The sequence below is a fragment of the Lissotriton helveticus genome, chromosome 3_1, assembly GCF_964261635.1.
Source record: "Lissotriton helveticus chromosome 3_1, aLisHel1.1, whole genome shotgun sequence".
Lineage (NCBI taxonomy): Eukaryota > Metazoa > Chordata > Amphibia > Caudata > Salamandridae > Lissotriton > Lissotriton helveticus.
In genome coordinates, this window is record NC_136061.1 from 1,558,701,651 (window position 1) to 1,558,716,184 (window position 14,534).

Sequence of the window (14,534 nt, forward strand, 5' to 3'; positions counted from 1 at the left end):
TGGAAACTAGCAAATGACTTTAAGCAGTTTGATTTTAATTATTGTTATTTTCTTTTACAAGTGCAGGCGTTACGAGAGAAATTGCAGTGTTGCTGCATTTACATTCTAAATACAATGTAAATTTTCAGAAACACACACATTCACTGGATGATGTCATCAGTGATGTCATTTGAGATGTCATCAGTGATGTCATGAGTGATGTCACTGACTATGTCATGAGTGATGTAATATGTGGCGTCATTAGCAGAGCTTTGCGGGCGCGCCAGTTATAGTGAGTACAACTAACTATAACGTGGGAATTTCAATGGTTTTGTATGAGTAAATTGTCCAGCTAACTATAACTGATATAAAACCTATGGTTTTTTCAATGAATTTGCTAGGTTTTTTAAATGCTAATTCCTAACTATAACGTGTTTAAAACCTATGGTTTTTTCAGTGAATTTGCAAGGTTTTTTAAATGCTAATTCTTAACTATAACGTGTGTGAAACCTATGGTTTTTTTAGTGAATTTGCAAGGTTTTTTAAATGCTAATTTCTAACTTTAACGTGTGTAAAACCTACGTTTTTTAGTGAATTTCAAAGGTTTTTTAAATGCTAACCCCGAAATAAAATATGTGTGAAAATCTTTGTTTTTTTAATGAATATAAATACAACATCAAAACACTGAAAGTTGTTTTTTCTCTCCTTTCTTTACTGCCCTTCCCTTAGTTTTTCATTCCCCTTAACTCACTCCTCTACCTATAGTCCCCTTCTTTCACTCACTCTTCGACTCCTCTTTTGTCACTCTCCATACTCCCCTTTTCTCACTCTTTCTCGTAGTCCCTTCCTTCCCTTCACTCAGTCATTTCAATCACTCATTTATGCACTAGGCTTTCATTAAAAAAAATGAACGACACAGTGTATTTGGAATATAACTCTTTTTAGAGAATTGAATGAGTTCTGAAAAGAACTTATTTTTTCTTTTGTTGTTTTATATTTTTTTTTGCTTTTTTTAAAGTTTTATATTTTTTTGTTTTTTTTGCAAAAAAATCAGGAACTGCAACTTGGAAACTATTCAACAAGAACAAAATAAATGAAAAATATAAAAAAAATTATCTCCTTTCAGAGCATTTATGATCCTGAATGCTGCGTTCAATTACTTTCATGCTCTGTTCACCAAAAACAATACCATCAAAACATTTGTTGCATCGCATATGCACATGTGCCAAATATGGCTTAAGGTCCATTTCTGCTGTTGCTGGCGATGGAGGTGGAGCTGTAGATATGCTGGCCGCAGCTGGTGGAATCTGTTGGGCCAGAGCTCTTGTGGCTGCTTGGGCATATTGCACAGGGTGGACATTTTTTACATGTCTTATCATAGTATGGATTGAAAAAGAGTATTTTTTAAGAGGGTTTGCCCTTGAAAGAACAGTACCACAAAGGGTACACGTTACTTTAGGGGCATTTACCTTTTTTAGTCCCTCAGGAAAAGTAAAAAACTTCCAAATAAAAGAAGATTTCCCCTTCTTGGCTTGCTGGCGATATTTCATGTGGGAGTCTGAAGAAGAAAATGTTCTTTCCTGTCTTTCTGCCATCCTTTTGTTTTTTCTGCTTCCAGCTCCAAAAAGGGTCCTTCTTCCAGGAGAATAAAGCAAATAGTGAGGGAAATGGGTGGGGTTTTTGAAGATTCTAGATCTGAAACTACTATGAACCAATGAAAAATGTTGTTTTCGAGTCACATGACTTGACCTTTTTTTTTTTGTTTAATTAAATTGTGAGGTGCGCGACCGGGTGCGCACACCCCGCTATTTTTTCAACAAAAAAAAGGGTTTTTTGGCCCGTCGAGATTCCTCTGGGACCCCCTAAGAAACTCTAGGGGGTCAGGGAGTGTCTAGCTTGCCTCCTTTTCACGTTTTGAAACTTTTATGTAAATCGGGCAGAACGCCATTTTCAAGCGACGTGCGCGACCGGGTGCGCGCACCACGGGCGCGCACCCGAGTGCGCACGTCAAGTCATGTGACTCGAAAACAACACTTTTCATTGGTTAAAAGTAGTTTCTGTTCTAGAATCTTCAAAAACCCCACCCACTTCCCTCACTATCTGTTTCACTCTCATGGGAGAAGGAGCCTTTGCAACTTTCCTGAGAATTTTCTGAAATGGCTGCAAGACAGGATTCATCTTCTGATTCTGGGGAAGAATATCGGCTACCACAAAGAAAAGGGAAGGAATCTTACATTTGGAAATTTTTTACTTTTCTTGAAGGGCTAAAAAAAGTGAATGCCCCGAAAGTCACATGCACTATATGTAGCACTATTCTGTCAAGGGGAAACCCTTCAAAAAAGTACTCCTTTTCAATTCATACAATGATAAGGCATGCTAGACGAGTGCACCCTGTGCAATTTGCACAGGCATCAACAAGAGCTCTGGCCACACAAATACCACCAGCTGTGGCCAGCACATCATCTGGAGGACCACCTGCATCTCCATCCACTGCAGAGTTGGACTTAAGACCATTCTTGACAAAAGTCCACATGAGATGTAACAAATGTTTTGAAATTATTGTGTACGGGGAGCAGAGCCTCACTCTGATCGAGCGGAGAATTAATGAACATCAATGCTCCCAGAGAAGATGAATTTTTTCAAAGTTTGAATTTATTTTGTTCCTGTTGAACAGTGTTTCAGTTGAAGATTTCTGTTCCTGTTAGAAAAATCAAAAAAAATATAAAACTTTCAAAAAAGAAAAAAAATATATAAAACAACAAAACAAAAAAAAGTTCTTTTCAGAACTAACTTATTTTTCCAAAAAGAGCTCTATTTGTTACGCACTGTGTCATCTTTCTTTTGTATGAATGTGTAGTGTATAAATGACTAAATGAAATGAATGACAAAAATGGAGTAAGGGACTGAGCAAATGAGTGAGGTAAAGGAAGTATAGTGACTGAAGATAGTGAAGTAAAAGAGTGACTGAAACTAGGGGACAGATGTACGTTACATGGCGCATCTCTGCAAATAAGCAGGGATGCGCCAAGTAACCTACGACAAGCAAAACCACCCGTGCGCCACCACTGATGTACCACATTTACAATGTGGCGCACCATGGGGCAAAAATGGCACACATGCGTGACGCATCTGTGCCGTAAAGGTGTCGCATTGCTGGAGTTGCGTCGCATGCGCGATGCAGCTCCAGCAATGCTCCTGGGGGGCCCATTCAACTAATGCTGCTTCAAGCAGGCGCAGGGTTTTGACATAGCATTGGCCTAAAAGTGATTGAGTGAAATCTTGTAGATTTCACTTAGCCACTTTTAGCAGGCGTTCCTGCACAGGAATGCCCCCCCCCTGCACCAGAACGCCTCCTTAAGGCGCAGGGCTTTACAACGTGACGCATCTCCCAGATGTGTCACGTTGTAAATAGCCCGCACCATGGCGCATCTTTTGCACCGCCGCTGCGTCACATCTCAAATGACATCACTGATGACGTTACTGATGAAAATTAAATATGTTTCATATATGTATTTCTGAAGGTTGTTGGAAGAAGAAATGGGTATATAAGTGAATAAATGGCTGCTTTTTTGGTGAAAAATAGATTGTATAACTGACTGATTAAGTGTATCTTAATAAGTACATGGGTTAGTGAGTAATGTTTAAATATATACATTTCTGTATAAGTGGCTGCATGTGTTGGTGAGTAGCTATATGAGTGATACATAAGTGTCTATATAGGTTATTGTTTGTTTGATTATCAGTAGGAGTGTCTGAGTGTTTGAGTGTCTGTATGCTTCATTGGGAGGTCTTACGTAGTGCATAGATGCATGAATGAGTGACTTACTGCTCGTATGTGTTGAAGGCAGCATATGTGCAGGACTGTATGGGTGGATGAGTGTGTGTGGTGAGTAGCTATATAGGTTATTGTTATTTTTTTTTCTGTATGGGTGGATGAGTGTATATATGGGTGTGTTAGTGAATGAATGACTGTTTTAATAGTGTATTTGTGAGTAAGTACATATGTTTTAAACTAGTACATATGAGTTATGTGTGAGTAACTCTATGGATGAGAGTCGGTGTGTAACAAGATGATCAGGATGTATCAGTGTATGAGTACATATGATGAGTGAGTACATATATGAGTGACTGTATATGTCTGTTGATGAATGAGTGGATGTGTGTATAGATATTGGAATTACAAAATAGGTGTGTTGTAAGTGGCGTTTGCAGAGGGGGAACTACTTCCCCTTGCATACTGGGGGTCCCTGGGGGCCAACTAGCCCACCAGGAACCTCCAGTATTCCCCAGGGGGCTGCATTGCAGAGAGGTGTAATGAGGACACATCCTTTTTTACACCTCTCTGCAGCGCAGCCCACGGGCGCGTTTGCAGAGGGGGAACTAATTCCCCTTGCATACTGGGGGTCCCTGGGAGGCAACTAGCCCACCAGGAACCTCCAGTATTCCCCAGGGGGCTGCATTGCAGAGAGGTGTAATGAGGCCACACCTTTTTTTACACCTCTCTGCAGCGCAGCCCACGGGCGCGTTTGCAGAGGGGGAACTAATTCCCCTTGCATACTGCGTGTCCCTGGGAGGCAACTAGCCCACCAGGAGCCTCCAGTATGCGCCAGGGGGCTGCGTTGCTTTGCCCCGGAGGGCGGCGGTCCCCGGGGCAGTGTGGGGGGGATTGGGCACCCCCCACACTTCTTTATCACTATGCCCCCACAATTTTGTCCCCCTGGGGGGTAATTTTTAAATAAACATACCAGGTTTTTAAAAAAAACATTTTTGGCCTTGGGGGTCCTTGTGGGACCCCATGAGCAGGCCTAGGGAGTCAGGGTGCTTCTACCCTGCCCCCTTTTTGTGTTCTACACGTTTGTTTTTCTGCTTTCTCGTGCCTCGGTCTACCGAGCACAAGATGGCTGCCAACACTTCCTGGTTTGAAGTGTTGAAAGCCAATGAGCATCCAGCTTGTGCTCGAGAAGTTTAGAACTCAAAAAGGGGGCAGTGTAGAAGCACCCTGACCCCCTAGGCCTGCTCAGGGGTTCCCACAAGGACACCCAAGGCAAAAAAAAAAAATAATAATGGGGGGGGGGGGGAATCATGGGGTGCGCGCACGGTGCGCGCACCCCGCGATTTTTCGAAAATGATTTTTTTTTATTTCGCCTTGTGGGTCCCTGTGGGACCCCCTGAGCAGGCCTAGGGGGTCAGGGTGCTTCTACCCTGCCCCCTTTTTGAGTTCTACACTTTTTTTTCTGCTTTCTTGAGCCTCAGTCTACTGAGGCACAAGATGACTGCCATCAATTTCTGTTTTCAAGTGTTGACAGACAGTGGCAGCCAATCAGCATGAAGCTCGTGCACGGCGAGGTGCGCGCACGGTGCGCGCACGATGCGCGCTTATAGATATATAATTGATTTTAACTTTAATTTTCTCAGCAACTACTGGAGGGATTTACACCATTTAACCGCATGCGCGCTGCGGCGATTTTCGCGCTACGCGGCTTTTTTCTAAAAACCGCGTTACATGACGATGAGCTCGTCATCAGCGCCAAAGGGGTTAAACAAAAGCATGATCTGCGTACCAGACTCTACCATTTTGCCAAGTTTGGTGTAATTCCGTTCAGCGGTTCGGGCTGTAGCCGTGTCTAAAGGTCCTATGGAAATTAACATGGGGAAAACACGTTTTGGGACCCCCCTTTTTTCTCGGCCCCCGCTTGACAAATCTTCCCGAGACTTTCAGGGAAGGAGCGGAACGGAGCGGGCCATCTTCTTTGAGAAATTCGCGGAGATTCATCAACCGGCGCCAAAGTTATTCCCAATAGAATGTTGCGGATTTCCTATGGAAACTAGGTCCTAACTATAACTACCTACTGGCGACCGCCAGTAGGTAATATATACATATATATATATATATAGATATATATATATATATATATCTATATATATATATATATATATATATCTATATATATATATATATATAGATATATATATATATATATATATATAGATACACATACATCAAGATAGATAGATAGATAGATAGATAGATAGATAGATAGATAGATAGATAGATAGATAGATAGATAGACAGATAGAATTCAAAGGATAAAGTGACATCATAGGTAGGTATGGTAATAATATCTTACTTTACATTTGAAAAACCGCAGAACTTTACAGAAAAAAACTAAGTTTAAACTTTAAAGGGATGTTGTATTTAGGTAAAAATGTAATTTAAAATTTATAAAATATTAATCCTAAAAAACCCAGTGAAATACACCATCGAAGTTCACTGAGCCACCCAGAACATTTGCCTCCACCATGCCTAGTGTTGTCATCAATGATGTCAGCTCAGATGTTATCAGTGATGTTATGAGTGATGCAATCTGTGAAGTCATAAGCAGAGCAGGATAGGGGCACAACAAGTTCTAGTTAGCCTAGTAAACCATAACTGGTAAATTTCAGTAGTTTTTGAGGTGGATGACATGTACAATGTTATCAATGATGTAATTCAGCATGTCATGAGTGATGCAGTCTGTGAGGTTATAAGCAGAACATAGTGGGGGCACAAGTTTTAGTTAGGTTAGTAAACAATAACTTGTGAATTTCTGTGGGTTCTGAGGTGGGGAAAAGTTTGTGTTTGAAAGTTTTGTGAAAATTCGTCCAATTAACCCAAAGTTATTGACAACACAATAAAAGCTCTTGATATGTAAAGTCTGATCTACCTATAACTTCGCAGTGGCGACCCCCACTGTTTCAGATATATAGATAGATAAATAGATAGATAGATAGATAGATAGACAGATAGATAGCCAGATAGATAGATTAATAGATAGATTAATAGATAGATATATAGATAATGTGGCCTAACAGCCATAGCTGCTGACCTTAGAACTGTTGAACCAGTTTCGATTCCCAGCCTCGACTCAACATCCTGTGATTCTGGGCAAATCACTTAATCTGCACAAGTTTAAAAACATGTAATATAATCCGGTGTTCATGTAAAGCTCACTCACGTCCTTGGGCTAAGTTCAACCTGTATAAAACTGAAAATGATAAATTACTAAATAGTCATACAACTATGCCTGTGTAAATATTACAGTGTGAGAATATTGCCCCCAAACTCCCACTCCCATGGAAGGACACAGTAAAAAGTAATGTGTTTACACTGGATCATAAAATACAATCAGCAATGCTTGCAGCATAATTTCGGTGGTCGTGTATAATGAATGAGCATCCTGATATGAAGGTCTGCCACTACATAGATAAGATTACCACGTGCTGCAGCAAGAGAGGAACTGTGAGGGAGGTGGTTAAATGAGATGGAAGTCTGGGCACTCTGAGACTCCTCTTGGAAAGGGTGGTGGGTGAGAGTCAGCTACCTGCTATGTTTACCTTGGAGTCTATTACATGCCAGATATAGATATAAAGCAACCAGCAACATATCACCCTAGGAAAGAAACACTACCCTAGAATACAATACAAAGACTATGCTAATTCAACACAAGATTATTCAAACAATTAAGTCAGCACAGTCCTAGTCTCTGACAAAGAGTGGGCTATTTAGTTGTGTGAACTTGTTCTTAAGTATCATAGTCTTGGCTATACACTGCCATGGTGTGTGTGCACTTTGGTACTTCAGTCTTTTGGTGTGCGAAATGCCATGGTTTGCAGCGGGTAGTCCTTATTGTGATGGCAATGCTCAGGAAATGTACACTTCTGTACAGTAGACAAGCTTAAGATTCTTTATCAGTGAAATACATCACATCTGCTGTGAAACTGTTTGAGGTTCTGCTCCCCAGCAGCCCAAATCAGAAGCATGATATCAAATTAGCACTGCTACCATAATGGTAATTAGTCACAATTAGAATCAAGGGGGCATATGTACAAGCTCCTATCACCACCAGAGCATCACTTTTTTTGATGCTCTGGAGGCCTTTCCCATATTTACAAGGTAGCGCTAAGCCACTTAGCGTGGCTTGATGCCACCATGTAAATATGCCTCTTTCCGCTGCAGTCCTCTGTGGCAAAGGGGCAAGCAACGGATGCTGCAGTGGGCCTTCCACAGCAACACCCATTGCTTTTTGATGTAGCATCAGATTTACAAGGCGGAGGCAGCACTAAAAACGAATGCCAGAGAATACCTGGTCTTAGAATGGTGAATAATTTCTCCTCGTTTTCTGCCCTTTATATGTGTGCTGCATTCTCCAGCACATATAAAGAGGGCAAATTGCCAAGAATTACTCATGTGCAGGAAGCTGTCCCTTCTTGTTCATAAACAATCACCTCTGCAGTGCAGGCACTCTTGCCACATAGCAGCAGGGTGCCAGCGCTGGCTCTAGGCAGCTTTTCTTGTACCGGCGCTAGGGTAAACACAGGGGTGCGCTATATTCTTTTGAATATGGCGCATCCCTGCATTTAAATTTTTTTGTAGCGTGGCATTGCATAATTTGGTGTCGCGCTCCACATTATTTTTGTAAATATCCCGCTAGGTCTGATTGGAGACCCAAAAGCAGCTCTGGCAAAAAGGCTCAAACATGTCCCTTGTCGTATGCTTCTAGCTGTATTTCTGTAATGCAAACCATTCTCTCTCTCTCTCTCTCTCTCGCGCGCGCGCTCTCTCTCTATCTTCTCCCATTCCGATCGCTCTCTCTCTACATCTATATCTCCACCATTTCTCTTTCTCTCTATCTTGAAGCCCCCTGTGCCTGCTGCAATTTTCTGTGGAAAGCTGGATATGTGGCAGAGGCCCTAGGCTCGGCCATGGGCTTCCCAAAATGGCTGCCAATGGCTCCAACCCATCGGGAAAATTCCCGTGGAATAAAAGACCACTCCAGCCCTGATGAGAAGTCAATCTCCAATTGTGTAAAGAATTGGTCTGTGAATTGCGGGCTCATCTAGGTCCTCATAGCAGTACCTGTCTGTTATACATATATGTTATTTACAAACATGTAGTACCTGTGTGCTCATATGAGATCTATGCGCTTGACTACATTGTAAGAGGTTGGTTCTGAGAGAAAAAGTCCTCAACCCATTCATGTGCGGAATGCGTGTAGAGTCCCTCGATGTCCATGAAGTTTAGTAATGTTCCCCTTGGTAAAGGGCAATAGCACCCAGGGTGACCAGCAGACCGGCAAGGTCCTGGACATGACTTTGAGCACTTCTTACATATAGCTCTAGCTAAATATCGTCCCAGTCAGAGCTCCTGTACCAGAGGTAATTTGATGCTCACCATTTCCTTCTTTCAGGGGTGTGGCTTGGTCAGTAAGATTGGGGGGGGGGTGAGCTTCAGATTTTCCAATAATCACGCTGGCATATAATGTTAAAATACATTATACAACAACCAGGGCACATGAGAGGGGCTAAAGAGGCAGTAGAAAGGGAGACGAATGTGGATTGATAGGGGTACTAAGTAAGAGAAAACACAATATTTTGCAAATTACCAACATTTTTCAAGAATTTCAAAACAGAGATGGAGAAAGTGTGTGTGCATTTTTGTCTGTGGCATGTAAAAAATCCTGGTGAAATCTGACAAACGCCTCACCATACCTGACTGAAAGCATCTGCACCTAAATATTTACTAGAAAATATATCAAGGGGGGGTAATACCCCCCTAAAGCTACGCCCCTGCATTCTTTCTGTATTTTGGGGAGGGTGTAGAATCAGCGCTTTCTGGTATCAGGTACCACAAGTGTTCCCTGGTGTTATCTAGGATTATTTGTAACATCCTCTTACATTTGCTCTTGTGCTGCATGGCTGGGCCTTCCTTCTGTCCCATGCCATTCCTCACACTGGAGAAGTGATTCTTTAATGTATCATATTGCCTGAAACATACATTAGAGAGTTTACTCTCCAGTGTAGAGTATTTTAGAAAGCCGAAGGAAGACCCAAGAATGTTTTTCAAAGTCCAACTTGTAAAAGTCAGAAATCTACACCATACGTTCACTGCAAGATTTGGAGTAGATTCGAGAAGTTTGAAGTTACAACAAATCAGAGAATTCCAGTTGGAAAATGTATCACTGTATTGCAATGGAAAGAATATTCTAATAGCAAACTTTACACAATGAATTTTCTCTCAGTGTATAATTATAACTGAGTAAATGATGTAATAATATGTGTTTTCAAACACATTTTTTTCTCCAGATGGAAAGCATTGTTTGACACCATTCCAAACTTTTATCCTCACTCACACTGTACAATGTATCATTCAACTCTACTCAACACTGATTTGCTCATTTACACAAATTCTCAGCATTAAAAAAAGTAATAAAATATTGCGGTACCCTGTAAAAAAGTTGTGTCTGTCCTCTTCTACAGATGTGACGATCATAGTTGGTGTTGCAAAGCACTGATCTAGCAGAACGTTGAAACTAGGAACGAATTAAACCTGTTGTGAGAAATTCTGATTACACATTATACATACAATTAATGTTGGATTTCAAAAACATTAGAAAGCATTTAATTAGGGTAACACAAAATGTACATTATTTCCCACGCTTTGCGATAATTACCAAGGAAATACACTTACAATGCTATATTTAATTAATAGTCATATCTGTTTATGTGTAGAGGTGATCCAGGTCTAGCTAAAATACCTGCTGGTTCACTGTTTGGTACCACATACATTTTAAGGCTAAGCCGTGCACACCGGATAGGATTGGAAAACAGCAGATGGCATTTCAAATAGCTAAAGAAATGGAAACCTCTAAACAAAGCCATTTTAAAAATGAATTCAAATTTACTAGTCACTGCTTTAGGAAAAGTACATCTTTACTGTCCCAGGAGAAATAACATTTGTTTAACCATCCAATGTGAATTTAGATCTAAAGTTTAAGACTTAGGGGCTTATTATGATCTCAGTCAGAAAGCCTTCGACCTGAGGTCAAAGGCTTTCCGATCGAGATTGTCCGTTTCAAATCTGACCGAGATTGTCGGGTTTTAATTCCGACCACCTAATTACATTTTAGGCCATCAGAATTGAAACTGGACTCCGATGGGCTCAAGGAGCCCATCAGCCAGTCGGAGACCAACCTGTGATCCCAATGGATGGCGTTTCTACCATTGGGATTACGATGCTCCGTTCCCCAAGGATTTCCAGTTAGGCTTTTCAACATGGAAAGCCTGTCGTAATGTGAGTAGGGGGGCCCCCACAGCAAGTCCCCCTTCTCTTTGCAGCCTTTGGTTGGGGGCCAAGGGTGCCCCCCTGTTCTTCCTTGCACTGTGTGGAAGGCACCCTGAGGTGTCTGCCACGTGGTGTAGGGATGAACACAACCTCCCATTTCCCTATGGGAGCTTGTTCTACGGCCAGGTTACAGCCATCGCACAAGCTTCCATAGGGAAATGGGAGTATGTGACTACACCATGTGTGGTTGCATCGTAATTAGGCGGTCGGGACCGCCGATCGAAGGTCTGTCGGTCCCGATTCCATGATGATGTTGGTCAGTGGCAACTCTGACCAACATCATAATCTGCCCCATAAACTTTATTTTAATCAGCAAGTGTGGTCAATTAGCCGGGGGGAAAGATGAAAATATTGAGTATTGTTAGTGGAATAAGGCTCTTGTTACCGGAGTGCAACACAACACAAAAATAACTCCTGGGTTACTTTTTCTGTGGATACATTTCAACCAATAAAAGCTGATGGCTGGTATTGTCTACCGAAGATGCGATAACTCGTCATCAGCAGTAGGTAATGGTCAAATTATTTGAAAGTATAGAAATTCTTCCAAACTTGTGCAGAGAATATTCAATGGAATTTGAACATCCTGACTTTACTCCACGGGGGCACTTGGGCAGCATTGACCGACCACAAAGCTCTCATTGTGATTCAATCATCTACACAAAACAATCATCTCCGCAAAGCAGGCACCCTTGGTGCAAGGGTGCCTGTGTTGGCGCATGGCAGTTCATTGTGTGCCAGCGCAGGGGAAAAGGACAGGAATACACCATATCTCATAGATACAGCACATTCCTGCCCTTTCCTTTTGATGCAGGGTAGCGCAGCAAGATTCATTGTGGCGCTGCTCTGCGCCAAAACCTTGTAAATGCGGCCCTTAATTTAAATGTCAATTAATAATATTTGTATTATATTACATTAAATTTAATTTATATTTTTAAAGCTTGCACTATAACTAAATTGCAACCTAAAGTACAAACAAATATTTTGTAATAACAACTAGTTAAAGTAATATATAGAATTGATGAAAAGTAATGTAATCATGTTTTAATAAAAAATAATGCCTTTTTACATTTAAAAAAGCTTTTAATACAACTTAATAATGATGTCTTATATGTAGAATTGTGTTAATATTAAATAACATATAATTATATTTTAAACACTTTAAATATTTAATCTAGTTTATCATTAGTTTCTATATATTTTTTAAAATCCCTACCTCCTTAATCGATCGAGGGGCTAGCCCTCAATCTGTTGGAATCCTTTTTATCAGATAGAATACAGGAGGTTGCTTTGGATCCTTTTTGTGTCCAAATCATTCATCCTGTCATGTGGTTTTCCACAGTGTTCTGCTCTTAGTCCAACTCTCTTTAGCATTTATGTTAAACCATTGGGGTCCCTTATCAGATCTTTTGGAATTGATCTTACATCCTTTGCAGATGACACCCAAATCGTGGAGGACCTGTCCTCCTCAAACCTCTGATAGGTCTCAAATTTCTGCAACCACATGTCAGCCATCGGAAACTGGATGAATCTGAACTGTCTGAGGTTAAACTCAACCAAAACAGAGGTCATCATGTTTGGAAATACACCCTCCATGTGGGCATCACTTTGCTGGCATACAGAACTTGGCTATCTTCCAACTCCAGTATGTAAAGCCAGAGCCCTTGGTGTTATCATGGATAACAAACTCACTTTTGTACCTCAGGTCAATGCGATCACTTTCCTTGCTTTTTATGTCATTAGGATGTGGGTGAAGCTCTGTTTTTTCCATCGAAGAAACCCAAACGGCGATCCATTTGTGTGTTCCAGCCAGTGCCCCTGGCCCGATAGAATTCCAAATGACTTGTATAGAGAGGACATAATCCCTTGGGGTTCCTATATTAATTTGCTCTCCAATACCATCACATCCGCTGCTACCATCCCCCATTTGTGTAAAATAGCAGAAATAATCCCCATCTATAAGAAGGGTGACAGAGCTAAGCCGGCTAGATATAGGCCCATAAGCCTCATTGAGTCCCTGCAGAAGCTTTTATGTAAACAGATTCTGGCTAGGATCCAGGATTTGATCCTAGAGTCCTGGATCTTGAGTGATTTCCAAGCGGGATTTGGCGCAAAAACTAGTACCCTGGATCAGGTTGTTCGCCTTCTTTGTATTTATTGGAAGGAAGTTGCCCTTAAGACTGGGAAGCTTTTTGTGGCTTTTGTTTATTTACAGTCTGCGTTTGATCTAGTCCCCAAGCCAGTTTATGGAGAGTTTTAAAAGAGATGGGCATACTGGGTAATCTTGAAGATATTTTAATTTGATTACACTTATAAAACACAGCTCAAGTTAGGTGGGGGGAGAACAGGGACAGGGATGTGTGTTAGCCCCCACACGTTTTACTCTTTCTATCAATGGGGTGGTTGAATTTTTAGATCTAGATGGGTGTGATGCACCCAAAATCAGCTCAAGAAGAGTTCAGTTCCTGCTCTCCTTTTCGCCGATGACACCCTACTGGTTTCCAAATCCCCGCAATGTCTCCAACAACTCCTGATTTACTTTACTCAGTTCTGCTAAGAGCGGGGCTGGTTTTAAATGAGACCAAAGCAAAAGATATAATTTTTGCAAGAGGAACTGAGAAACAATCCAAAAGATGTTTGCTTGTAGGAAGTAGTCATTTGGAGCAAGTAGATATTTTCGATTATCTGGGAATCTGCCTGTCCCCCAACATACACTGTGCTCCCCACATTGAAAAAGTGAAACTGTTGTTATTACAGAAGACCGCTTACATTAGTAAAATCCATAGAAACACGCTGTCTAGGCAAGTGGCCCCAGCCAAGGACATGTGTAATATCAAGGTTCTAGGGGTGGCCCTCTATGAAGCAGAACTTTGGGGGTACCGGTAACACAAATTGTTTGATCAGTGTAGAGAATCGTTTTTTTAGATCTCTTTTAGATTTCCCTCCCAGTACACCGCTGACCCCTCTCTATTTGGATCTTGCACATAGACAGCTGGTTTACAAATTAGACTACGAATTATTTATGTTTTGGTATCGTTTGTGGTCTGTTGCAGAGCTTATCCCCTACCGTCTGGTGTTTTGAAGCTCTCCCAGGTAACCTCGATTCCATGGTTTGGTACATTAAGGGATTTATTGCTGAGGCTTGGGATAGAGGCGTTCTGGTTAAATCCGGAAAACCTGGCTCTTATCCCGAGGGCAAGGGTTAAAGTGATGTTCTGGGAAACAATAGCTGAGAAGGAGTTGGCTAAATCAGTGGGTAGTTTGACCCAGTAAGTCCTTAATTTTAAATTTGTTACCCGTTATGAGGACACTATTGATGAAATAGTTCCACCCTGGCATGCAAACTTTTTTTTACAATTTTGTTACAAGACGTTACCTACTAAACTGTTTTGTATTA

General features: G+C 41.3%; 1 protein-coding gene across 1 annotated transcript in view; it reads right to left on the bottom strand.

The window, feature by feature from the left end:
• The window catches only part of LOC144824276 (zona pellucida-like domain-containing protein 1), a 260,372-nt gene that overhangs the window by 196,122 nt on the left and 49,716 nt on the right, over positions 1-14,534 (bottom strand). Inside the window, exon 6 of the mRNA XM_078683407.1 lies at positions 10,242-10,328. Coding sequence (XP_078539533.1) covers positions 10,242-10,328 — 87 coding nt within the window. The remainder of the gene's footprint in view (positions 1-10,241; positions 10,329-14,534) is intronic.